The sequence below is a fragment of the Bos javanicus genome, chromosome 16 (assembly GCF_032452875.1).
Source record: "Bos javanicus breed banteng chromosome 16, ARS-OSU_banteng_1.0, whole genome shotgun sequence".
NCBI classification, from domain to species: Eukaryota; Metazoa; Chordata; class Mammalia; order Artiodactyla; family Bovidae; genus Bos; species Bos javanicus.
Genome location: NC_083883.1, coordinates 60,376,607 through 60,402,654, shown reverse-complemented (window position 1 = coordinate 60,402,654; position 26,048 = coordinate 60,376,607). Strand labels below are relative to the sequence as shown.

At 34.8% G+C, this 26,048-nt stretch overlaps 1 protein-coding gene across 7 annotated transcripts in view; it reads right to left on the bottom strand.

Moving 5' to 3' along the window:
• Window positions 1-26,048, bottom strand: part of RASAL2 (RAS protein activator like 2) — a 399,967-nt gene that overhangs the window by 230,135 nt on the left and 143,784 nt on the right. The window contains exon 1 of one of the 7 annotated variants that reach the window (XM_061383299.1): window positions 23,389-25,584. The exons of 3 other annotated variants lie outside the window; for them this stretch is intronic. In XM_061383299.1, the coding sequence (XP_061239283.1) occupies window positions 23,389-23,989 (601 nt within the window). In that variant the 5' untranslated portion in view covers window positions 23,990-25,584. Of the gene's footprint in view, window positions 1-23,388; window positions 25,585-26,048 lie in introns of those variants that run through there. 3 more of the 7 variants (XM_061383297.1, XM_061383300.1, XM_061383298.1) reach the window with 3 other exon arrangements.

Here is a 26,048-nt window from a genome sequence, read left to right as displayed (position 1 = left end):
CAAAGAGTCCAAGTGAGTCAGGAACAAAACAGAAATAGAACCCCAAACTCCTGATTCTTAATTTCACGCTGAAGTTATTAGACCTCACTTAACTCTTACTTTTACTGATCTTAGGATTTTACAAAATAATGGTAGTAATAACATCAGCAAACATAATACTTATTAAGTACTAGCCAGTGACTGTACTAAGAGATTATGTGCATAATCTCATTTAAGCCTCATAGCATCCCTGTGAGGCTGGAAGTGTAATTACTGCCATATTACACATAAAGAAATTGAGGCACAGAGAATCTGAATAAACTGCACACTGTTAGTAAGTAGTAATGTCGGGATACAAACCAAAGTAGTCTGACTCTATAGCCCACAACCATAATCATAATGCTATGCAACAGAAGCAATACCCACAGGAGTCAGAAGATTTGGAATCTCATTAATCTAGATTTTGTACTTACTAGCAATCTGGTCATCACTGGAATGACCACATGTCCCAGATTATACCTGTTGTCCCAAAGTAACTACTAACAATGCCCCCTTTCAATCTTCAAAAGCCTCTCTGTTTAGATTATAAGTTATAAGGTTATCTTAGTATTAGATATGTCTTTAATATTTTACTCAAGTGTACAATAAAGACACAAGTAAAGAGCTTTTAAAGTCTTTCTAAATTCTAAACTAATATAACAAAATAATAAAGTTTTAGGGCACAAACATATAGGAAGGTTTTTGTTTATATAAAGTATTCATTGTAGTCCTCACAGTTCTAAATTCTTATAGAGAAATAAATTTACCCAAAACAAAAATGTTTACTAGCTAACTAACTCTTTACAAAACTCAATATCCACTTGAACAGTATCCATCCCTAAATCTTTGTTAATCACTATTGAATACACTATGAACGCAAAATAACTGCACAGTCGAACTGCTAATCTTGCACAAAAGAAAAGATAGGACTTGACAAAGCTGATGAGAGCTATGTTGGCAAATAACTCGGATCCCAAATAAAAGTTCTTACAAGAAAGGAAACAAAAGATTTGTATTATTTAACAAGTGCAAAAAAATGACATAGATAATCACAGGTTAGGCATTCTAAACAAAAATGTGACTAACAAAGGATTTAGAATGAGTCTTGGACCAGACAAGATGGCACAGACTCATTTCTTCCTGCTGTTCCCTGTTATTAATAAATACAACTATAAACTTTGGAACTTCAAAAGGTAGCCACAAGACTCTGAAAATGTAAAGAAGGCTGACTTGTTAGGTGTCCTCAAACTGGAATACTTCTGAGATTAGTTCAAGGATGTACCAAAAGGGGTAGCATGAGAAATAGGAGAGAAGCTACAGGAACTGGATTAAGCTCTAAGTTGGTACCACCCTGGTAAATATAGACAGTCTAGTTTTCGTGCTGCAGTGAGGACAGCATAGGGTGGCCAAGAAGAAGAGATGGGGGAACTTCTAATGGACAAGATGAGCCCTATGGAGGCTCTGGTATGGGATATTCCCAAATATCTGGGGTGTGGAACTAAGGATAAGTAGAAGGGCTGTTTTGGCTTGGTTATGTGAACTAGATAATTCTAATTTTCACTGAATTGACAGAACATCTTACAGCCCCAGGTTCAACAGAAGTAGGTGACCCAGACCTTGCCCCAAACCTAATGAAAGAAAGTGGCCTAGGTAGCCTCATTCATTTCAACGACAGTAGGCAAGCTCAACAGCACTGGCAAGGGGGTACTGATAGGGAGGAGGTCTCAACCTAGGAATTGTTCTCCTTAGTTTCCAGACAGAAGGATCCCACCATAGCAGCCCAGCCCAGGAAGTCTCTTTGTACCCATGGCCTGGAGATTTCCTTCTCTCTTCTAGAAGCACAGATGGCCTATTCTAGGGAAGCTCATTCCACTCTTCCCAACTAGCACTAGCAGGGACCAGTAAGAGGCCCAGATAAAGCAAGTAGACCAAAATAGTGCTGCAAAGGACTTGAAAATTAAATTGTCATTGGAACCGTGCCCCTCAATGGTAGGCCTATAACTACATGGTAAACCTAAATAGGGTAACTGCTGGTTAAAATAAAAGATATAAATAGGACCCAGAGTCTCCTAATAAAGCAGCCAAATGTTCAAGATTCAATTAAAAAAAAAAAAAAAGTCATCCATCATACCGAGAAACAGGAATACTAAAACTTGAATATAAAAAGAAAATCAACTGAGATGAATCAGATGTTGAAATTATCCGGGAAGGAATTTAAAGTAGCCATCATAAAATACTTTGCAAACAATTAAAAATTCTCTTAGAACAAATTAAGAAAATCTTTGCTGAGAAGATCTCAGCAAAGAAATCAAAATTCTCTTTAAAAAACCACAAGGAAATTACAGAACTGAAAAATACAGCAACAAATAAAAAATCTCACTAGACTAGCTCAATAGTAGAATGGATACGACAAAAGACAGAATCAGCAAACTTGAGAACAGATGAACATAATTTACTGAATATAAGCAACAGACATAAAATAGAAAAAAAATAATTTAAAGGAATAAAGACCTGTAAGACTACATCTAAAGATCTAATATTCATATCATTAGGGTCCCAAGTGAGGACAGAAGAATAGGGATAAAAGAATAGGGATAAAAGACACATCATAATTAAACTTCTGAAAACTAAAGACAAAGAAGAAATACTGAAAGTGCCCAGAGAAAAATGACTATTATCTATAGGAGAACACCGATTAAAATGACAGTGGATTTCTCATCTGAAACGACAGAGACCAGAAGGAAGTAGGACAAATTTTTCAAGTACTGAAAGTAAAGAACTGTCAATTGCAAATTCTATATCTGGTGAAACTATCCTTCAGAAATGAAAGGGAAATAAACTCATTTCTCACAGATGAAAGAAAACTGAAAATCACTAGCAAACCTATCTTTAAAGAGCAGCAAAAGAGGGTTCTTCAAACAGAAAGGAAATGTTAAAAGAAAGAATTTTAGAGCACTGGGAAATAAGAAAAAATGGAAAATACAGAAATATGAAGATGCATCATATTCTATCCTCATGAGTTTTATAAATATAATTGAAACAAAAATTATGATACCATCTGATATGCAAGACAATGATATTTTAAAGTGGAGGGGCCTAAATGGAAGTAAGATTTCCACACTTTACTCAAAGCGGTAAAATGTTGATACCAGTAAACTGTGATGTTACATATGAATATTGTAACACTTCTAGAGAAGCGGTCCCCAAACTTTGTTGGCACCAGGGGCTGGTTTCATGGAAGACAATTTTCCACAGACCATGGGGTTGCAGAAGGTTTCTGTTTTGCTTGCTGCTCACCTCCTGCTGTGTAGCTGGTTCCTAACAGGCCACGAACTTGTACTGGTCCATGGCCTGGGGGTTGTAAACCCTTGTTCTAGGGCAACCACTAAAAAGACTATGCAAAGGGATACACTCAAAAACACCATGAACAAATCAAGAAACAAACCTGTGGGTGAAATAAGGCAGTTCTCTATCCTGGTGCTTGAATAGTGCTCAATGAATGAGTGACCAGTTGAACTGAGGAGACAGCTAAAAGTAAACACCATAGCAAAAGAACATAAAATCTTCATATGGAAAGAACTTTCCAAACAAAGCAGCCCAATTGTAGCCTCTGCATGTACCTCTCTGTATATGTATATATGTGACAGGGGTGGAGAGAAGAACTCATCTGCACTATTATCTGCATTTAGCAGTTAACCAAATGAAGACTAAAGCTACCCAAGATACTGCAGTGATAACTTAGGAGGCTGCCTGCTATCCTCTCACTTTTCTCAGTGCAATCCTTGGTCATCCTTCTCTGGCAGAGGAAGTGAAGGTATTAATAAAGTTTACTGAATCTCACTCACCATCAACTCTCGACTTATTCTAGTTAATACAAACACAGAAGGATAGAAATATCAGATTGATGGAGGATTCAGGTCTAACTATCAGGGCCTCCCACTTCTCACCTCTAAATCCACAGCCATCTTAAAAGAGAAAAGAGCTGCTTCCTGGAAATATAATACTTATCTCCACATAAAAGCAGTTCTCCCCATATATAAAGTAAACTTGCTACTTTCTCCACAATGTACTTATTGTCAAATGACACATGTGAAAGGGTTTGAGAGCTACAAGGAATCCCTAAAATATATAGTACTTTTGTTGCAATACAGCTATGAGATCTTTTGATATCTGCACAGAGTATTTAATACACTTACTCAACACTGCATTTTATGGACTTCCCTTGTGGCTCAGCCGGTAAGGAGTCTGCCTGCAATGCAGGAGACCCGGGTTCGATCCCTATGTTGGGATAATCCCCTGGAGAAGGAAATGGCAACCCAGTCCAGTATACTTGCCTGGAAAATCCCATGGACAGAGGAACCTGGCAAGCTACAGTTCATGGGGTCGCAAAGATTCGGAGACGACCGAGCAACTTCACTTCTCTCTCTCTACATTTTACACCAAGAACAAACAAGATTTATATCAATAATACTCCTTTAAGTAACTAAGTGTTAGTCGCTCAGCGTGTCTGCCTCTTACCAATCCCCTGAACTATAGCCTTCGAGACACCACTGTCTATGGGATTTCCCAGGCAAGAATACTGCAGTGGGTTGGCATTCCCTTCTCCAGAGAATCTTCCTGGCCCAGGGACTGAACTTGAGTCCCCTGCATTGTAGGTAAATTCTTTACTATCTGAGCCAATATAAGTTCTAAATATTAAATACACAGCACTCTGGAAGAAAACATGATTATCAACACCTACATATACTGGTGTATTCATAAATTCATCCTACTTTTAAATTTTATTTTAAAATTGCAAATTATTTATTCTTTCTCCATAATTTTTCTCTGTGCTTTATGTCCTACATTTTAATTTTAAAACAGTTTTACTAAATTAGAACAATGCAGCAACAGGATATAACAGAAGAGCTTAGTTTTCCAATAAATTGAAATAGGTATAAATTTTAAAAGGAGTCTTGAAAGAACTAACAAACTCTTCTAATGATTTTTTTAAAAAAACACTGTAGTAGTCGTGCAGAGAAAGCAAAATTTGAAAAAGGATGTCATAACTTGTTATCACACAATTTTGTTCAGAAAAAAGACTCTAAACAAAAGTTTACATTTAGCTCTTTAACAATTAGTTCATAATTGCCATTAAAATCTAAATTTTGATTAAAAGGTTAAAAAGTTTATTTTCAAAATTTAGATTTCCTATTTTATAAAAATAAAATTCTTAGCCATCTTCTAGCTCCCTCTCCATACATATACATATGGATTATTTAGTATGAAATTTTGGCAACTGCTTTACACAATTTATATTAAGTGATATTTTTCTAATACTACCTACTCTTGGATAAAAAGTTCCTTGGATCTAATATTCAAAGTAGTCTAATGTTGAAAAAGAAAAACGTCTAAAACTAACAAAAATGGGTCCATTAATACTGTTTAAATGAATATTCCTCATTGGTCAAAAAAACAAAACAAAACTGTGATGAACACTGAGCTTCAGAAAAGATGGGATTCACAAGAAAATATTAAGTTCCTTTTGGCTGAACTAAATGATACACTTTAGAATTCCACAGAGAACAGGTACCAGAAAACATTATTCAAAGATATACAGTCTCAATCTAGGGACTAACAGCAAATTCTGAGGCATAACTGTCAATCCAGTAAATTGGGATAAAGGCTAAAGAGGATTAATAAACTAGTTACAATCACAACTTCTACTCGCAACCAACACCTGTTCACTGTGGACAACAGGTGTTCATAAAATATTAGGGAAAGGCCAAACCCTAAAGTTAAATCATAGGAAGAAAAGCAACTCAATCACTGATACTAAATATAAAATAATCAAATAGAGAAATTTGAGTCAAATATTTTGTTGTTATTACAGACTATTCCAGGTACCAAAATATTAAGAAATATTTATTAAAAATGTTTAAACTGAAAAACATTTTAATGTCATTTGTCTCTTTTTAATAATCTAGGAAGAGATCTTTATTATATTAACGGCACAACACCTCCATCCAGTTTAAGGACCAATAATATTATAAGAAGGCTTATTTTTTAAAACCCTTGGCTTAGGATACTGTTAACAGAATGGAGGTAAACAAAACTTTAGTGCTAGAATGTCAGTGCCTATTCTTCACATATTAGAAACATCATACAATCTTAAAGCAGGCTTCTTACTATGAAATTCTGGCAAGTGATACCGTGAAATAGATGTGTTCCACCAGGTACAGCTCTGAGCAGTCCCTTGGGGAGAGAGTAATGTCTAAACACTTAGATTAAAAATATTCATTATAAGTTGCTTAAGATACTATTAATACTACCTAGGAATATTAAACATGGTTTTCTGGAAGAAAGGTTAAAGAATGGAATCACAAAGTATGCATGACAGCTATCATTGTTTTACCTATACTTAATCTCTTGTATATTATTCTGTCAATAGTATAAAATTTTTACTAGTTACAATGTATGTAGGGTATAAAGCACCATACTAAACATATACCAAGGACAGACTCTGTATCTCTTTAAAAAAAAAAAAAAAAAGCTTGGATCTTAGAATAAACCCACAAATGCTGACAACAACTCATATGTTCTAACCACCAGATACCACTCTTCTCCAGAACAACAAACCACACACATAGCTTTCAAAAATACCCTTTATTTTCACCACAGTTATGGTTATATACTGTGCTAAGTTATAAATGAATTGGTATCCCTTAAGTTTCAAACTACTTTGACATTTTGGTGACAGTGTCTAAAAACATGGGCACAACACAGGATTTCTGTTTTGTAAAGGCAAATGAATAAATTATCATCTTCAAAACCAGAAAGTATAAACTAAGAGAAAAAAAAATACTAAGGATATCTCGATGAGAAAATTCACAAGAGAATGACAGGAAAAATGCCTGTGGTTTACTGACTAAAGCTCAGTCACTGAGAACCTGTATACTCATATGGATAAGGTTGCATAATCATATATTCAGTCATTACTCATCTTACTCTTCTCCTTGCTTCCTCACAAAGATATAGCAGCCTTGAGTGTGAGAAATTTAATGAAAACTGCCTCAGGCAGATAAAAATATGACAATCATCCTGGCAATGAAGACAAATCGCCATGTTCATTACAGTTAAGCTACCAGTAGGAAACTCTAGATCACAGAAAACTAAAAACATATTTATGTTTATGTTTTTATTACAGGTGTAGGAAATTGCCAATTACTGCATGTATTCAAGTAAGACTAAAATCTTATAAATACCTTATACAAATGTTTACTAAAGAAATATATAGATATAAAACACAAATAAAACGGCAAAACTATTACATGTTTAGACTAACAGATGGAAAACTTAAATGTGACTTAAGGTCTCAAAACATCAACCCATTATTTTGGATGAAAGGTATGTCCTTTACAAAATAGAAGGGCAAAAACCCAAGAGAAATGAAAACATGTCCACATAGAAACTTGTTCATGAATGTTCAATGCAGCATAATTCATAATATCCCCCCTAAAAAAATTCAATGTCCATCAACTGATGAATACATTTAACAAAATGTGATTTTCCATATAAGAGAATATTATTTAGTCATACAAAGAAGGGTTGATAGATGCTACAACATAGATGAACCGTGAAAACATTATGCTAACTAAAAGAGGCCCTACAGAAAAAGTCATATATTGAATGATTCCATTTATATCAAATCTAAAGGCAAATTTATAGACACAAAGAACATTAGTGGTTAGGGGCAAATTGGAAAGTGACTGCTAATAGGTACAGGGTTTCTTTTCAGTGTTATAAATTTGAGCAGTGTGGTTACAAAACACTGTGAATATACTAAAAACAACTAAATTGTACAAAAGGGCAAATATTGTGTAATTCCACTTGTATGAAATGCCTAGTCAAATTCATTGAGACAGAAAGGAGAATGGTATGTGTTCAGGGGCTGGGGAGAGAGAAGAATGAGGAGGTATTTATTAATGGACACAGAGTTTCAGTTTGGGAAGATGAACTACTATGAAATCAAAGGTGATGATGGGTGTACAATGCAAATGTACTTAATTCTACTGAACTCCAAATTTTAAGATGTTTAAAAATAAATAAAATATTTAAAGTCTTAAAATGGTTACCTTTATGGTATGTATATATTACCGTAGTTCAAAAAAAAAAAAAACTGAGCTGTAATTTTAAACGAGGAATTCGTATGGTATGTGGATTATATCTCAATAAAGCTATTAAATATTGATAAACATGGTATGCATGAAAGTAAGAATGTTAAACTTGCCACCATGAGTTAACTTCAAGTCTATAATCATAAAAGTTGAGTGGCTCTTCTAAGAGACTCTGGTTAGCCTGGAGTTAGATGGCCAGATGTGCCAAGGTCAGGGTGCTAGTCTTGACACACTCATTACCCTCACACTACAACCTCCACTACTCAGAGGATTGACTGCATCCTCTCCAGTGAGGTCAATGTCCATGTATGTCTTCATATGGGACCTGGTCTCTGCTTTGGAACTCAAGCCCCTTTATTCCTCAGTGTTCACTGGACAGCTATTCCCACGTTCTTGCAAACCACTCAAACATCACAGGCTCAAAGAGGACTGCAAAATGGAGGGTGAGAAGAGCGGCTTGGAGTCAGAGAGACCTGGAACCACCATTACTAGCTGTGTAGTCTAAGGGAAGTAACTTAGATTTTCTGAACTTCTACTTCCTTACTTTTAAAATGAGAATAATTACCTCACAAGATTATTCAGAGGATTAAACCAGATAAATACACAGAAAGTTCCCAGAGGCTGGAAAACTGAGCAAATAGAAAATACTCAGCACATGTCTATTGCCTTCCCCTATGAACTTGTTCTACATCTTTATTCTCAAACTTGGTTAGCGGGGTCACTGTGTTCTAAATCTACAAAACCTATTACAGATTCCTATTTGCCTTCTGAATTATTCTTCGAATTGTCAATCTACATCAAAAAAGAATTTTTAAGTCTCTACCCTCAATCATTATCAATACTTTAATTCAGGCTTTTATCACATCTCACTCTGGCACAGCTTAATTGAATCTCTCCATCACAGTCCTCCCTGCATGCTAACATGAAATTATCTTCCTAAAATACAAAGCTTATCTCCTGCTTTAAAATCTCTATTAAAACTTTAGCTTGGTACTTGGCAGAGAATTCTCCAAACACGGACCCTCCATTCACTTTTCATTCCCAGTCACATCTTCTCATCTTCAAACCCTCTACACTTTTTACTTTGTGAACTTCTCACCATTCCCTAGATGCACTCCTGGCCTTCACACTGTCCTCTCCGTCTAGAACACCTCTAACTCCTTTATTAACATGGGAGACTTTTCATTAATCCAAATCTCTTTCAAATGACATCTTCTCAAGGACTGCTATTTATCTGTTTACACGTCTGCCTCTTCACTAAGTTGTAAACTAGTGTGGTGTGTGAATAATGGGCTATATTCCTTTCTGTAGCATCCTCAACAGCTGGTGATGAAGAAAAAATGGAGTCCATAAAAAAGAAAGATCTGGATCCAGGTACTTTAAGGTATCAGACCCCAATATAAAAAGTCACAGGTTAATTTTGCTCCAGCCTAAATGCCAGAGATGCCTAATGTTTGTTGCAAGTCACAACATAAAGTTCCAAAAGTGAAATAAACTAGTAATCATAATATTTAAAATGAAATCTTCTCTGATTTTTTTTCTCTTTTTCCTTTACTCTGCTTATTAAGACATCATCAGAAAACCATGAGCAACTGAAAACCAAGGAATTGCTAGTCTTTATAGGCTTGAGAAACAAAAAATGACCCCACTGCAACTACAGTAAAAAAATGTTTTACTTGGATGACTAGGCAAGTTTTAGAATGGTTATTGAGAATTCTACTAGTTCTCAGCATAGGTGCAAAACTAGAATCTCTGATTTTGGAAACTGAGACTAACAACAAATTCTAACACTGAGAGACAGGTTGAAATTACATACCTATGAATAGATACAATCCTAGAAGGAAATGGCAACCCACTCCAGTATTCTTGCCTGGAAAATCCCATGGACGGAGGAGCCTGGTTGGCTACTGTCCATGGGGTCACAAAGAGTCAGACATGACTGAGCGACTTCACTTTTTCTATATTTAGATAGCTCAGGTTAGCTACACCTAAGATTATTAGGTGTAGCCTAAAAAACTATTTCAAATCCTAAAAGATGAAGCTGTTAAAGTGCTGTACTCAATATGTCAGCAAATTTGGAAAACTCAGCAGTGGCCACAGGACTGGAAAAGGTCAGTTTTCATTCCAATCCAAAGAAGGGCAACGCCAAAGAATGTTCAAACTACCACACGATTGCACTCATTGCACATGCTAGCAAAGTAATGCTCAAATTCTCCAAGCTAGGCTTCAACAGAACATGAACTGAGAACTCCCAGATGTTCAAACTGGATTTAGAAAAGGCAGAGGAACCAGATCAAATTGCCAACAGCCGTTGGATCATCGAAAAAAGCAAGAGAGTTCTGGAAAAACATATACTTCTGCTTGACTATGCTAAAGCCTTTGACTGTGTGGATCACAACAAACTGTGGAAAATTCTTAAAGAGATGGGAATACCAGACCACCTTAACAGTCTTCTGAGAAACCTGTATGCAGGTCCAGAAACAATAGTTAGAACTGGACATGGAACAAGGGACTGGTTCAAAATTGGGAAAGGAGTAGATCAAGACTGTATACTGTCACCCTGCTTATTTAACTTATATGCAGAGTACATCATGCAAAATGCCAGGCTGGATGAAGCACAAGCTGGAATCAAGATTGCTGGGAGAAATATCAATAACCTCAGATATGCAGACGATACCACCCTTATGGCAGAAAGCAAAGAGGAACTAAAGAGACTCTTGATGAAGGTAAAAGAGGAGAGTGAAAAAGTTGGCTTAAAGCTCAACATTCAAAAAACTAAGATCATGGCATCTGGTCCCATCACTACATGGCAAATGGATGGGGAAACAATGGAAACAGATGGAGACTGCAGCCATGAAATTAAGACACTCACTCCTTGGAAGAAAAGCTATGACAAACCTAGACAGTGTCTTAAAAAGCAGAGACGTTATAGTCAAAGCTATGGTTTTTCCAATAGTTATGAACGGATGTGCGAGTCAGACCACAAAGAAGGCTGAGTGCCAAAGAATTCACGCGTTTGAGCAAGGAGATCAAACTAGTCCATCCTAAAGGAAATCAAGCCTGAATTATTCATTGGAAGGACTGATGCTGAAGCTGAAGCTCCAATACTTTGGCCACCTGATGCGAAGAACCAACTCATTAGAAAAGACTCTGAGGCTAGGAAAATTGAAGGCAGGAGGAGGAGGGGATGACAGAGGAGGAGATGGTTGGATGGCATCACCAACTCAATGGACATGAGTCTGAGCAAGCTCCAGGAGATGGTGAAGGACGGGGAAGCCGGGCATGCTGCATGCAGTTCATGGGGTCGCAAAGAGTTGGACACAACTGAGTGACTGAACAACAACTTAAATTTCTAGAAAATGAGCATGAAAAAAGATACCGGCAGCCAGGAGAGGGTGAGATAACAGCTAAATAATCTTTTTTTTTTTGGAAAAAGCACTAGGATATTTTAGATAAATAAATAAACAGCCAGGAAATTTTATTTATTAATATATTGGCTCTCTCATATAAATTTATTGATTTACTTAATAACTTGATTAATTTAAGCTAAATTACTTTAAGATAAGAAAATCAAACCAATTGTTTGTTAAGGAAAGTCTTTGCATATAAAGCACATATTTTTTTCATTTTATTATTCAGACTGCTTAGAAATTACATAACCACATGGAAAGAGTGAAATTTGATCATTCAAGCATGAGAAAAAAAGGAAAAGAAAATTCTACTTTCAAGAATAGATTGGGAAAAAAAGAATGTATGCATATGTGTAACTGAATCACTTTGTTGTATAGCATTAACACAACACTGTAAATCAGCTATACTTCAATAAAAAATACTTTTTTAAAAAAGAATGAATTAATTGAAGACTTTCATACAAATTCTATGAGTGAAATAAATGAAAATATTCAAGTGAGTTCCTTTTATTGACTATACCTAATAATTATCTGAATTTATATCAATTAATTTACTTACTAATACAAATTCAGCTAATTATTAGGTATAATCAATAAGTATGAGGCAAAAATAAATATAAATCTTATTAATGTTGGAGGTTATTTTACTCAGCACATATACATATACTGAAAATCCATGTGAAAATAATTTAAAAGTTGAGAGCACTAAAATAAAACAAGATGCAGTAAAACAATTATCAATAATAGTGAATGCAAAATATTAAATCATCTTTTTCAAAAAAATCACTAAATAATTAGTGAATGAATGAATTCACTAGAGATAATTTTGAAAGTATTTTATCACTCTAATATTCAGCAAAAGATTACATTTTATTGAAGGGGCTAAAATGGAATGCATACTTCACTCAAAATAAAATTTAAAAAAAAATTACTGTGCAACCTCAAAGACAGAAACAAAGTTACAGATGACTTACTAAAAAAAAAAGTGCTAGCACACCTCAGCAAAAAATACTTCAAATGAGGTATTGACCATACATAGGTTATCCTAGATATTCGATGCTAGTGAAATAATGGAAAAAGAATGATTAAAAAAAAAACTCAATAGATGACAATAAGGCATTTAATTCAGTATTCAACTTAAATTGATACTCTAAAATATCAAATATAAAAGTTCTTAATGTAAGAAAAACCATATTTAAATCTAGAATCAAAATCATATTTTCTGTAATAATACTAGTTATTGACTCTAAATACTTATATAATAACAGGAGTTACCAGTGGTTGTTGCTAAACATTTAACACTGCAGCTCCTGAAACATATCCATCCACCCCTACTCCAACCACCACTCTTCTTTGATTTGTAATATTTCTGGACTTTAAACAGTCCAACCATGGCTAATTTTAAGCTACGACTGCAATGTCACTATGGGAATTGGGAATAGATGCACAAAACTGGCTTTTGCATGGTTGGCTTCAACACACCACTGGGTATTAACTTCTATTGAGTTCTTACTACCTGACAAGCCCATGCTATGGACATAACACATCCTCTTTCATTTAATCTTCACAACAGCCTACAAAGAATGTATTGCTCAATCTTACAATTGAAGAAACTGCGGCTTAGAGAGAGAGAGAGAGACAGAAAATAATTTGCTGAATTAACTAATGAGTGATAGAGACAGAATTTTAAAATGCTTTAATCACTTTAATTATCATTCTTCATTCATGACCTATTATCAGTAAGGGGTTATGCATGACCTGATTTGTAAATTAATCAATTCGTTCATCTTCTTATTTGTACTGCAATAAATATCTGTAAAACCATAATTCCACCCTTAATGAAAATAATGCCAGTAACTTACATCAACCTATGTACTCCTTCCCTTCATGTCTCCTCAGTTCTCCCCAGCAAAGGTAAATACTGAAGTTGGTGTTAATCATTCTCTTTAAGGGTCTCCCTTAATCATTCTCTTTAAAGCCATGTTTAAATCCCAAATATCTCTAAAGAAAACCTTTGATTCTTGACAACTATATTATGTTTCTTTTTAATAACCTTTCAATATACAAAAATATCCTTACTTTAAATATGAGGAAGGTCAGGCTCAAAAAAGTCAAATATAAACTCACAAAGAATTACTTGGCAAATAAATAGATGACATAAAAAGAGTTTTAAAAAAGGTCTTTTATGTCTTTAATGAAAAGACCACTCTTTCCATTAAAATATTCTGCTTCTAAAATAAGGTGATTTTAAATACCAGATAATCAATCAGTAATAAACTATAGCTCAGTACAAATATCAAGGTACTTCCTTACCATCTTTAAAATTAACTGTAATATATGCAATAAAAACAGGGCCCAATCACAAGTATAAAAATATTTGCAGGTTTTTTCTTATCAATGAAAAAAATTAAAGAAGTCAAGAACAAATGGAAGTTTGTAGACACAAACACACATACATGGTGCTCTTGGGTGGGAAAACTACATACTGTAAAAAACTGTGATAGTTCTGTTGATTAAACAACAAATCAGAACTTAAAGTATTCCCATAATCTGAGAACATATTTGGTGGCTTAATCGCTAAGTCGTGTCCGACTCTTGCAACCCCATGGTCGTAGCCCGCCAGGCTCCTCTGTCCATGGGATTTTCCAGGCAAGAATAATGGAGTGGGTTGCCATTTCCTTCTCCAGGGGATCTTCCAGATCCAGGAATTGAACCTGGGTCTCCTGCATCACAGGCAGATTCTTGCATTGCAGGCAGATTCTTTACTAACTGAGTTATGAGGGAAGTCCCAAGAACACATTTAGAAAATAACATTTAGACAAAATTGATTTATAAACATATAATTAAGACTGGAACATTTTTTAAGTCTAATACAAAAAGATTTCAGGGTGTATCTTCATGAACACACAGCATTATTATTATTTTAAAGCTATCATTAATTGAGCTCTTACTAAAAAGTAGTTAAAAGTGCTTGACACATACTATCTGATTTAATCCCTATAACAATTTCATGATGTTTGAAATACTAACTCTAGTTTATTGAAAAGAAAATAAAGAATCAGGTATGTTATGTACAAATTTTTTAAAGAGTTTTTTTTTTAACTTTCATAATTGGAGAAAAGATATTTCATTTTGGAGGAAAAAACATTGCTTTTAGAAATAGAAAAATCTGTGAAATAAGAGAAACTGCAGAGAACATTTAAAATAGACATAAAGACATTCCAAATATTTTAAACCAAAACACTACCATAAAACAAAATTACAAGTCAGCATCTTTAATGAATACAGACACAAAGATTCTCAACAAAACATTAGCAAACTGAATCCAAAAACACATAAAAAAAGACCATACACCATGATCAAGTTGGATTCATCCCAGGGTCAAAAGGATGGTTCAACATACACAAATCAATTAATGTGTCACACCACATCAACAAAAGAAAAGACAAAAATCACATGATTGACTCAAAAGATACAGAAAAAGCATTTGATAAAATTCAACATCCACTCATAATTTAAAACTCTTACAGAAAAGAGTATACAAGGAACATATCTCAATATAATAAAAGTTATTTATGACAAACCTATAGCCTACATAATACTCAACAGTAAAAAGTTGAAAGCCTTTTTGCTAAAATCTGGAACAAGACAAGGATGTCCACTCTCACACTTCTATTCAACATAACATTGAAAGTTCTAGCCATAGCAATCAGATAAGAAAAAAGTAATAAAAGGCATCAAAATTGGAAGAAAAGAGGTAAAACTATCATTATATGCAGATGACATTCTAGATATAGAAAACCCTAAAGCTTCCACACAGAAACCATTAGAATTGATAGTGGTTTCAATTCAGCAAGGTAGCAGGATACAAGATTAACATGTAGAAATCTGTTGCATTTCCTTACGCTAACAATGAAATATCAAAAAAGGAAAAGTAAAGAATCCCTTTTAAAGTCACATTGAAAAAATAAATTATTTAGGAATAAATCTGACCAAGGAATGAGTGACTTATAATGCTGAGAACTACAAAACACTGCTTATGCAAACTGAAAATGATTCAAAAAATGGAACAACATCCTATTGCTCTTGGATTGGAAGAATTAATATTGTTAAAATGGCTATACAACCCAAAGAATTCTATAGATTTAACACTATCTCTATCAAAATACCCATACCATTTTTCACAGAACTAGAACAAAAAAATCCTAAAATTTGTATGGAGCCATAAAGACCCAGAATTGCCAAAGCAATCCTGAGAAAAAAGAACAAAAGTATAGGCATAACCCTACCAGACTTAGACAATGCTATAAAGTTATAGTAATCAAAGCAGTGTGGTATTGGCAGCAAAACAGACATATAGATCAAAAAAACAGAATCCAGAGTCCAGAAAGAAATCCAGATACCTATGGGCAATTAATCTTTGACAAAAGAGGTAAGGATATATAATGAAGAAAAAATAGTCTGTTCAGCAAGTGGTATTGGAAATGCTGGACAGCCACATGTAAATCAATGAAGTTAGAACACTCCCTTAACACCATACACAATAAACAACTCAAAATGGCTTAAAGACTTAAATATAAGACATGACGCCATAAAACTCCTAGAAGAAAACATAGGCAAAACATTCTCTGACATAAATTGTACCAATGTTTTAAGTTAGTCTCCCAAGGCAATAGAAATAAGCAAAAATAAACAAATGGGATCTAATCAAACTTGCAAATTTTTTCACACTAAAGGAAATAATTAACAAAATGAAAAGACAACCTACGGGAGAAAGTATTCACAAATGATGCAACCAAAAAGGGCTTAATATCCAAAATATACAAACAGCTCATACGACTCAATAACAAAAGAAAACAAACCCAATCAAAAAATGGGTAGAAGACCTAAATAGACATTTATCCAAAGACGATATACAGATGGCAACTTGGCAAATGAAAAGATGCTCAACATCACTAGTTATTAGAGAAATGCAAATCAAAACTACAATGAGGTACCAAGTCACAGTGGTCGAAACGGCCATCACTCAAGTCTACAGATAACAAATGCTGGAGGGGTGTGGAGAAAAGGGAGCCCTCCAGCACTGCTGGTGGGACATAAACTGGTGCAGTCACTATGGAAAACAATACTGAGGTTCCTTAAAAAACTAAAAATAGAGCTACCATATGATCCAACAACCCCACTCCTGGGCACATAACCAGAAAAGACAAAAACTCTATTTCAAAAAGACACACACCCCGATGTTCACAGCAGTATTATTTACAATAGCCAAGACATGGAAGCAAACTGAACGTCCATCAACAGAAAAATGGATAAGGAAGACGTAGTGTGTGTGTAGTAGTCATTCCACTGTGTGGAATACTAGTAAGCCATGAAAAAGAATGAAATAATGCCATCTGCAGCAACAAGAATAGACCTAGGGATGATCATACGAAGCGACACAAGTCAGAAAGAGAAAGACAAACACCGTACGATATTACTTATATGTGGAACCTATACTATAACAAATAAACTTATTTACAAAACAGAAACAGACCCACAGACAAAGAAAGCAAACTTATGGTTACCAAAGGGGAAAGGGAGTGGAGGAAAAGTCTGGGATTAGCAGATACAAACTACTATTTATAGAACTCAGACTACTGTATAGCACAGGGAATTATATTCAATATCCTGCAATAAACCACAATAGAAAAGAATATGAAAAAGAATATATGTATCTGAAATCACTCTGCTTTACACCAGAAACTAACATTGTAAATCAACTATATTTCTATTTAAAAATTTTAATAAAAAAATTTTTAAATATATACTGAAATCACATAAGACAGAAATTTGTTACAACCGTTATTAATGTTACAAATAATTTGTTTAGTTCTATATCTCATTTCACACAACTAAATCTATCTCAGATAGAATATAATTAATCATTTCCAAAATAAATTTTTAAAATGATGAACTATAAGAACATATTTGTACTAATGTTAAGATAAGTTTTCTACATAAATCAAGAAACAAAGATGGATTACAAGCATGTTTTCGAGTTTGAATAACTCTTTTAAATTGCTGAAATTTTATTTGAAAACCAAAATATTTGGGATAAATGTAAATGATTTTAAAACCTACAATGCAGAATAACTGAAAAAAATGAAATACCACTACCTCTACTCAGATTCCACTTGATAGTCAAAAGAAACAAAAGAAAGTCTACTTGTAAAATAATCAAATATTATATTACAAATATAAGCTATTTTATAGAAAAATGCACCACTTCACTAATAAAAATATAATCATAATGTTATATACCTATTAAACTAATAATCATAAAAACTGGGCTTCCTGGTGGTCCAGTGGTTAAGAATCCAATGCAGGGGACATGGGTTTGATCCCTGGTGCAGGAAGATCCCATATGTTGTGAGGCAACTAAGCCCAAGCACCACAAGTACTGAGCCTCACGCCACAACTACTGAAGCCTGTGCACCTGGAGCCCACGCGTTGCAACAAAAGAAGCCACCACAATCAGAAGCCCATGCACTGCATGAACAGCAGCTCCTGGTCGCCGTAACGAGAGAAAGCCTAAACACAGCAACAAGACCCAGAGCAGTCAAAAATAAATAAAAATAAATGTTTCAAAAACCATAAAAAGTGTTTATTAATTAATAAGTATATAAGTATATAATAAGCACTGGGCATCTTGTTTCACTTCCTATTTATAATAAGTCTACTAGATAGTTATCATCATCCCACACTTTACTGATGAGAAAATGAAAGCTCAGAAAGGTTATGTGAGACTTTCTCAGGCATATAACCAGACAGCAGCACGTGTAAAATCGTGAAGCCACTAGTCCAACCCCAAAGATCTTTTCCTTTTCCTCACCCTATGCTATGAGTCAAACACAAAACTATAATAAACTAAGGTTTAATTACCAATCTGGTAAAGTTATGGGAGAAAATTGTACTCATAAATTGTTGTAGACATTATTAATGTTTTATAGCTTTCAAGCAGAAAATCTTACAATATATATAACGAGATACAAGATGATCGTATTCCACAGTATAATCATCCCTGGTATACCCTCAAAGAAATAATACAAACCAGGAAAAGGTGGGTAAGGCATGTACCCATAAAGAAAAATTGTAATGGGAAAAATATATAAACAACTGAAGTGTCCAGTAGAGCCTTCTTCCACATTTCAATATAATAGATTACCAGAGTGTCCGATATCCTCAACATTTTTGTTAATGGTCAGCAGATGGGAATGTAAATGAAATAGTCTTAAAAGAAAAGGAGGAAGATAACTTACACCATTCATAACCATTTCAAAAATAAACACACATAAAATGAGAAAAATAAGATAAATTTAAAGTGATATGGCCTATTTTTCTCTAAAGTTACTTAACTTTATAACAAATTAAGTTTGAGCATACATCTGACTATGCTATATAATATTTTGGAATTTTTGCTAATATATTGCATTAATGGCCTCATTATTTGTGAGACCTTTGTTTCCTGGTGATATGGAATGAACTGTGTCACCCTAAAGTTTATTTATATGTTGAAACTCTAGGACCCAGTGTGACTATGAGCCTTTAAGGAAGTAGTTAAGGTTAAATGAAGTCAGAAGGGTGGTATGTGTGTTTGTTGCTCAGTCATGTCCGACTCTGTATGACCCCATGGACTGCAGTCCACCTCGCTCCTCTATTCATGTGGGGTCCTGACCTAATGGGACTGGTGTCCCTATAAAAAAAAAGAGACTAGAGAGTCACCTGTGCACAGAGTAAAGGCCAAGTGAGAAGACAGTAAGAAGACAGCCCTGACTACAAGCTGAAGAAGCCTCAGAAGAATGCTATCTGACCATGTGTGTGTATGAATGCTACCTGACCACACACACGCGTGTGTGTGTGAGTGTGTGCACTTTCCCGCCCAGTCCTGGGATTGCTGACTCATATGGTAGTTTTATTCCTAGTTTTTTAAGGAATCTCCATTGTTCTTTAGTCGCTAAGTCATGTCCAACTCTTTGCAACCCGATGGACTATAATCTGTCCATGGAATTTTTCAGGCAAGAATATTGAAGCGGTTTCCATTTACTACTCTGTGGATCTTCCTAACCCAGAGATTGAACCTGCATCTCTTACATCTCCTGCATTGACAAGCAGATTCTTTACCACTGGGCCACATGGGAAGCCCAACAGTTATGAAGACTATATGGTATCTTTTTCATTTGATCTGTTTAGTTAATCCTCTTTTATTGGTTGCTTCAATTTACTTCCACTATCTCAAGCATGGTGACATCATTAGACATGGGCCCCAAAGAGCTGGAACTATTTTTAGCTATAAGAAACACAAGTCTTAGTTTTTTTTATACTGTATCATTTGATCTGTATATTGTAGCAGGTAAAGGAATATATATTATACAGCTGGAGGGTTAAACACAGTAGAGTAGTGAAGCCTTTAAGCTTTTATCTCTTTAATTTGGTATTGATCCTGAGTACGTATATTTCAGGGCTTCCCAGGTGGAGTTAGTGGTAAAGAATCCACCTGTCAATGCAGGATACTTAAGAGACATGGATTCAATTCCCCGGTCAGGAAGATCCTCTGAAGGAGGCCATGACAACCCACTCCAGTATTCTGGAGTCTCCAGTATTCTCCAGTATCATGGAGAATCCCATGGACAGAGGAGCCTGGCAGGCTACAGTCCATAGCATCACAAAGAGTCAGGCATGACTAAAGTGACTTAGCACACATGCACGCATGGTATATTCCATTCCTTTAAGCATAAGATTCTGTATTTAGCTATTATTAGATACAAGGAATTATTACTTGTTTATGCTCGGAACATGCATGTGCTCAGAAAAAGTTCAGGCTCACAGAATTTAAGAAGAGAACATTACAATTTATTTACATTTTGTAATTATAATGAATTCAATAATTGGGTATCCTCTTTCTCATTATTTTTAAAAATTACTATCTATCCCCATATTTTTACTTTCTTAATAGAAATAATATCAAATATATACTGAATATAGTAAATCAACTATACTTCAATAAAAAGGGAAAAAACATTTTGACTGCAAAAAATGAAAACTCAACATAAATATATATATATTAAGTACTAAACAACTGCTATGTGCCAAACACTACTTTAAATGCTTTAAATACATGCTATATTATTTAATGCCTCTCATATATTGCAGTTCATATGGAACAAGAAAAGTAACAAACACTAGTGGGTTTCAAATTTTAAAATATATTGATTTTCTTAAAGACATCTATATTCTAATAATCCCACATCTTGCCACAATATAATAATAGCAACTCTGATAAGAACAAGTTCTACTCACACAGTATTTGTGAACAAATACTACATAAACTATAATTTACATATTTTCAAATTTTACTTTGTAAGAAAGAAATTACTATGCCACAAAAGTATAAAGAGAAATTCAGAGATTAAATTTCACAAGTGCAAATTGGCATAAGATAGAAGGAGAATTCAGATCTCCTGGGCCAATTGTATTCTTTCCCCTGTGGAGAATGAGAAATAAAGAAAGGTTCACAACTGCAGAAGTTTAGAAAACCACTTGGGTAGACTCTAGGCTGGGCAGAAGCTATAGTCCAAAGAGAAAAAGAAATCTCTACCCAGGTGGCTCAGCAGTAAAGAATCCATCTGGCAATGAGCCTGCTAATGAAGGAGAAGGAGGTTCAATCCCCTGGAGAAGGAAATAGCAACCCACTCCAATATTCTTGCCTTGGAAATCCAATGGACAGAGGAGCCTGGCAGGCTACAGTCCATGGGGTTGCAAGAGTGGGACATGAATAAGGGACTAAACAACACACAAGAATTAGCTCCAGTTTTGGCATTAAACAGTATCCTTCTGTTTTAAGAGCTTGACTCTCCACCTGTGAAGCACTCAGGAAATACCATACATAGTAACTGATAAATAAAAACAGCTGATCTGACAGGGAGGAACACTATGTTCTGTGCTTTACCTCTAGGACCTGAAATCCCTTAGCATAGTACCTTTCACTCCAAATATGTCTCTATTTGCATAATTATTGTATGATTAGAATGTATAATATATTATGAAGTAGTAAACATAAAATGTTTATATCACTTCAGTTTAGTTGCTCAGTCGCATCTGACTCTGCAACCCCATGGACTGTAGCCTACCAGGCTCCTCCATCCATGGGATTTTCCAGGCAAGAGTACTGGAGGGGGTTGCCATTTCTTTCTCCAGAGATCTTCCCGACCCAGGGATCGAACCCGGGTCTCCCACGTTGTAGACAGATGCTTTACCGTCTGAGCCACCAGGGAAGTCACTTTAAGTAGACCATAAGTGTGTAAAAGGCTAGGAAACATTCTCAGATGATTTCACATATAAGTGGGCTGCCAACAGGTTGGTGAAATTGCTAAAAACTGAAAGTTAAGTACAAAAGTCCAAAAAGGATTGTAAATACAAACATCAAAAATAGATTTCTTTTATCAAATGTATACACATTAACTACTGGGAGGCACTGATTCTAAGAATTTCCTTTAAACTCTTATCCTTTGATTCTCCTTTACTTAGATCATCCTATGATCACCTGGCAAGGAACAGACATACTAGTATCCAAGGAAATGCAATAACTTAGTCTCTAAAATATTTTAACAGGATGTTAATAGAGGCACATCAAGAAAGACTTTACTTTCAGTGATTATCTATAAACCAAGAGTAAGACGAAAATATATTTCCTTAATAGTATAATTAAAACTCCCTGGGCAAAGGAAAATCTAAAGGGAAAACAAGGTTTAGGAGACATACTGAATTTTTGGCACAAATACACTTGGAAAATTACTCAATTTTTCACTGACATTATTTTTAAAGAAATTAAACTGTATTCTAGTATGAAGATTATTCAACAATTTCCACAATTTTAGAAAGAATTCAAACTTCTGCTGATGTGGTCAATCTCATAATTAAAGAGAAGATAAAGTTTTCTAACGGAAAGAGCATATCCAAAAATGACCTCAACTCAACAGAAATATTATCAGTATATTATGGTTTTCAAAAATAAGACAAACAAAAAAATCAATAACAAGTCTTAACTCATAAATGAAGTAGTTCCTCAGATAAGCTCAATCACATCCAAAGCAATCAGATAAAAATTTAAGGTTTCTTTTGGTAGCTTAAAACACTATCATCAATATAAAACATTTTAAAATATAAACAAATCCTGAGTTTATTTTAAATATTGACAATTCTGTTACCTGAAATGAATCAAACACAAATTTCTATTTTGTAACCTAAATATTCAAGATTTGCATCTTTTCCTTCCATTTTCAAATTGTGTATTACCAAGACATGAGCAGATCAGAAGTCCCACCTATTAAAAGCTATCAATACAATCCAGCTCTAAATAGCTCTAATAACATTTGTTAATTTTTATGAAGAGATAATAGAAGGAATTCTCTTTAACTCTCAACTTTGTCAGAAGGAGATGATTTGATACTTTCTCCCTCTAAACTGCATTTAATGTACAAAAGTAGATCAATGGGATTAAAAAGGGTAAAAGACAAACCAAAACAAATAATTTTACACAGGCCCCAAAATTAAGAGTTCAGAGTATAACATAATAAAAAAATTCCTTCTAAATCAATTTTTTACTATTAATTACTATCATTCATTGAGCTTCTAAAATAGTTTAATACTTTTTAAAAATTGCACTAATTAAGTAAATTATTTTATAATGAGCAAATAGGATGTTTTATTCATTATAAAACACAAATAATTAAAATCCCTCTTCCCCCTTATTCATCACAATATACCTTCTCTTACTGGCTCACTGGTTGACCCTCCTTTTTGACTCAGCATCCTGGAGAAGCCATTGGAAAGAGTAGAGAAAATGCCACGGATGAAATATCCCTGCTGCTCAGACTCCACTGACCCCACTGAAGTTGGCCACCGTCTAACAAATCTGACACTGGAGCGGGGTTCTGGCTCTGAAAGAGATCTGCTGAATGGAACCCGAAGTGACTGAGTGTTTACCAGGTTCTGCTTCTCCATTGATGTCCCAAGGACTTCATTGCCAGAGGAAGAAATATTATCCCCAACCATCTTTGGCAGGACTGCTTGTTGTGGTGGTTCATCCAAGTCTCCTTTATTATTTTCCAATTGCTCCTTTTTGTCCCCTTTCAACCTTAAGCTGTGGTGTGTTTGCCACCGATAAGCACCCAGTGGCTTTCCTAGACTGGAAACAGCCTGTTCATTTTTCTTCCTCTTGCTTTTCACTGGACCACGCCATGGATAACTCTTTAAGCTTGTTCCTATCTCTGAGTGTGCATAAGCAGGTTCTGACAAAGATCTTCGATAGCTTGGAGGACACGGTGATGTTTGTCTCTTAAAGATGCTCATCTTCCATGACTCCATTTTTTAACAACTTCTTGAAACTTTAAATTTTTTGCTCTGCAGTCTTTGCAGTTGAACCACACTTGTCCGTGCAGTCCAAAATATTCAACTGCTTAAACAGCTTTCTTTGTGTGGCTTTGAACCACAGCAGATGTTGCTGCTTAAGAACTGGTGTCATGTTATTACCCCCATTTTCCCAGATCTCCAAAATTTCAGCAAGCACCCAAAAATCTCCTGTCTGAAGCAAATTATCTTCAGAATACAGCAAAAGAAGATCATCTCACTTCCTGCAGTAGGTTACATTTCTGCACTGAGTTTTCAGGAAATGGTTTTTTTTTTTAAAAAAAAAAATGAGAAGTGAAATAAAAGCAACAAAAAAACCCCCACAGACACCTTTGGGGACCAATAGCAGTTAAGTGTTCACTATGTGAATGATATTGGGTTAAAAACGGATTGTGAAAGTACTCAAGCTGACTTACACACTTTCCAGAAGAAGAAGAAAAAACTTGCCTAAAAGTCTGCTCTCTAAGTGACAGCTCTTCAGGATAGTTTTTAAAGTTGGCATTTCAAGAAAATTCTTGCTATTTATGCCACAACTTCTCTCAAAGTTAATATTGTTTTACAACCAATAGGTAAAGTTTTGTGCAAGAGGCATTGCAAAGATGAGGGGAAAAGGACAAAAGAATGCCAAAATATAAAGCCATTTTTAATGTAAACATACTAGGGAGAATTTTAAAAGCACAAGTGGACAGAAAAAAGAAAAGGGATAGTGGATACTTGCTATGAACTAAAGCAAAGGAAAAGGAAAATCTTAAGGCAACATCTTGTGGGAACTGGAACACAGGAAAGTACATACTTAAATGATTTCTAAAAGGGAAAAGTTTGCTTTATAAATCTAATTGGGGTAAGTTGTCTGGAAAAATATTCCCTATCTATTTAACCAAAAAAATTCCTTTATTCCTCTTTGTGCTATTTGCAACCTAAAAAAAAAAAAAAAGAGCTGACTACTTAAAATTTTATTAAAGCAAAGTACCTTATATTGAACCAAGATCATGAATGCCAAGTTTTTTTGCTGGTTAATTTTTTTTTTCAACTGTCAGCTCATAAACTCCTGAAAATAGGGGTTTCAAATGGAAAGCCTGACAGACTTAAGACCATCAATAAAAGAGATAAAACATGGCAATCAGATCACTTTGCAAGCTGCATAAAAGATGATGATTTCATATGGAAAACTAAAAAACCATCCATTTGTAGAATATGTACAATGAAAAAACCGTTCTTAACTAAGTCTCTTTCTTATTATTGCCAAACAGTAAAGTTAGTAACATATCTATTCTTTGAAACATGTTAAAATGTTCTAGTTATTTCCATTATCATAAAATAATGATCTCATCTTCATTTGTTTATATAGTCTCTAAATTTACACATTTCTGTACTAAGTAAGTGTTGAAGTACTCAGCTTTCCTAAAAGTATAATAAATCAAATTAGAGTATATTACAATCATAAAATTTTCTCTTGGCTTAAAAAAGACACTTAGAAATGTGAATCTGCAAAAAGAGAAAAACAATAAACATTAAGTTCTAATCTCTACTTATGACACATCACACAATCCACCAAAACTAATCTGTGATGGAAAATAAACCTAAATGTAAAATATAAACTGATAAAGCTTATAAAGGACATCACAAGAGAATATTTTTGTGAACTGAGGATAGGCAAAAATTTCTTGGGATTAAAAAAAAAGTAATAACTGGACTTCCCTGGTGGTCCAGTGCTCAGGAATCCACCTGCCAGCGCAGGGGACACTAGTTCGATCCCTGAACTGGGAAGATTCCACAGGCCGCAAGGCAACTAAGTCCAAGCACCACAACTACTGAATCTGCATTCTAGAGTGCATGAACCACAACTACAGAGCCTGTGCACCGACAGCCTGTCCTCTGCAACAAAAGAAGCCATCGCAAAAGGAAGCCCACACACCACAACAAAGAATAGCCCCTGCTTGCCACAACTGAAAGCCCAGATGCAGCACTGAAGGCCTAGTGCGACCAAAAATAAAATAAAGTAAGTTTTATAAAAAGT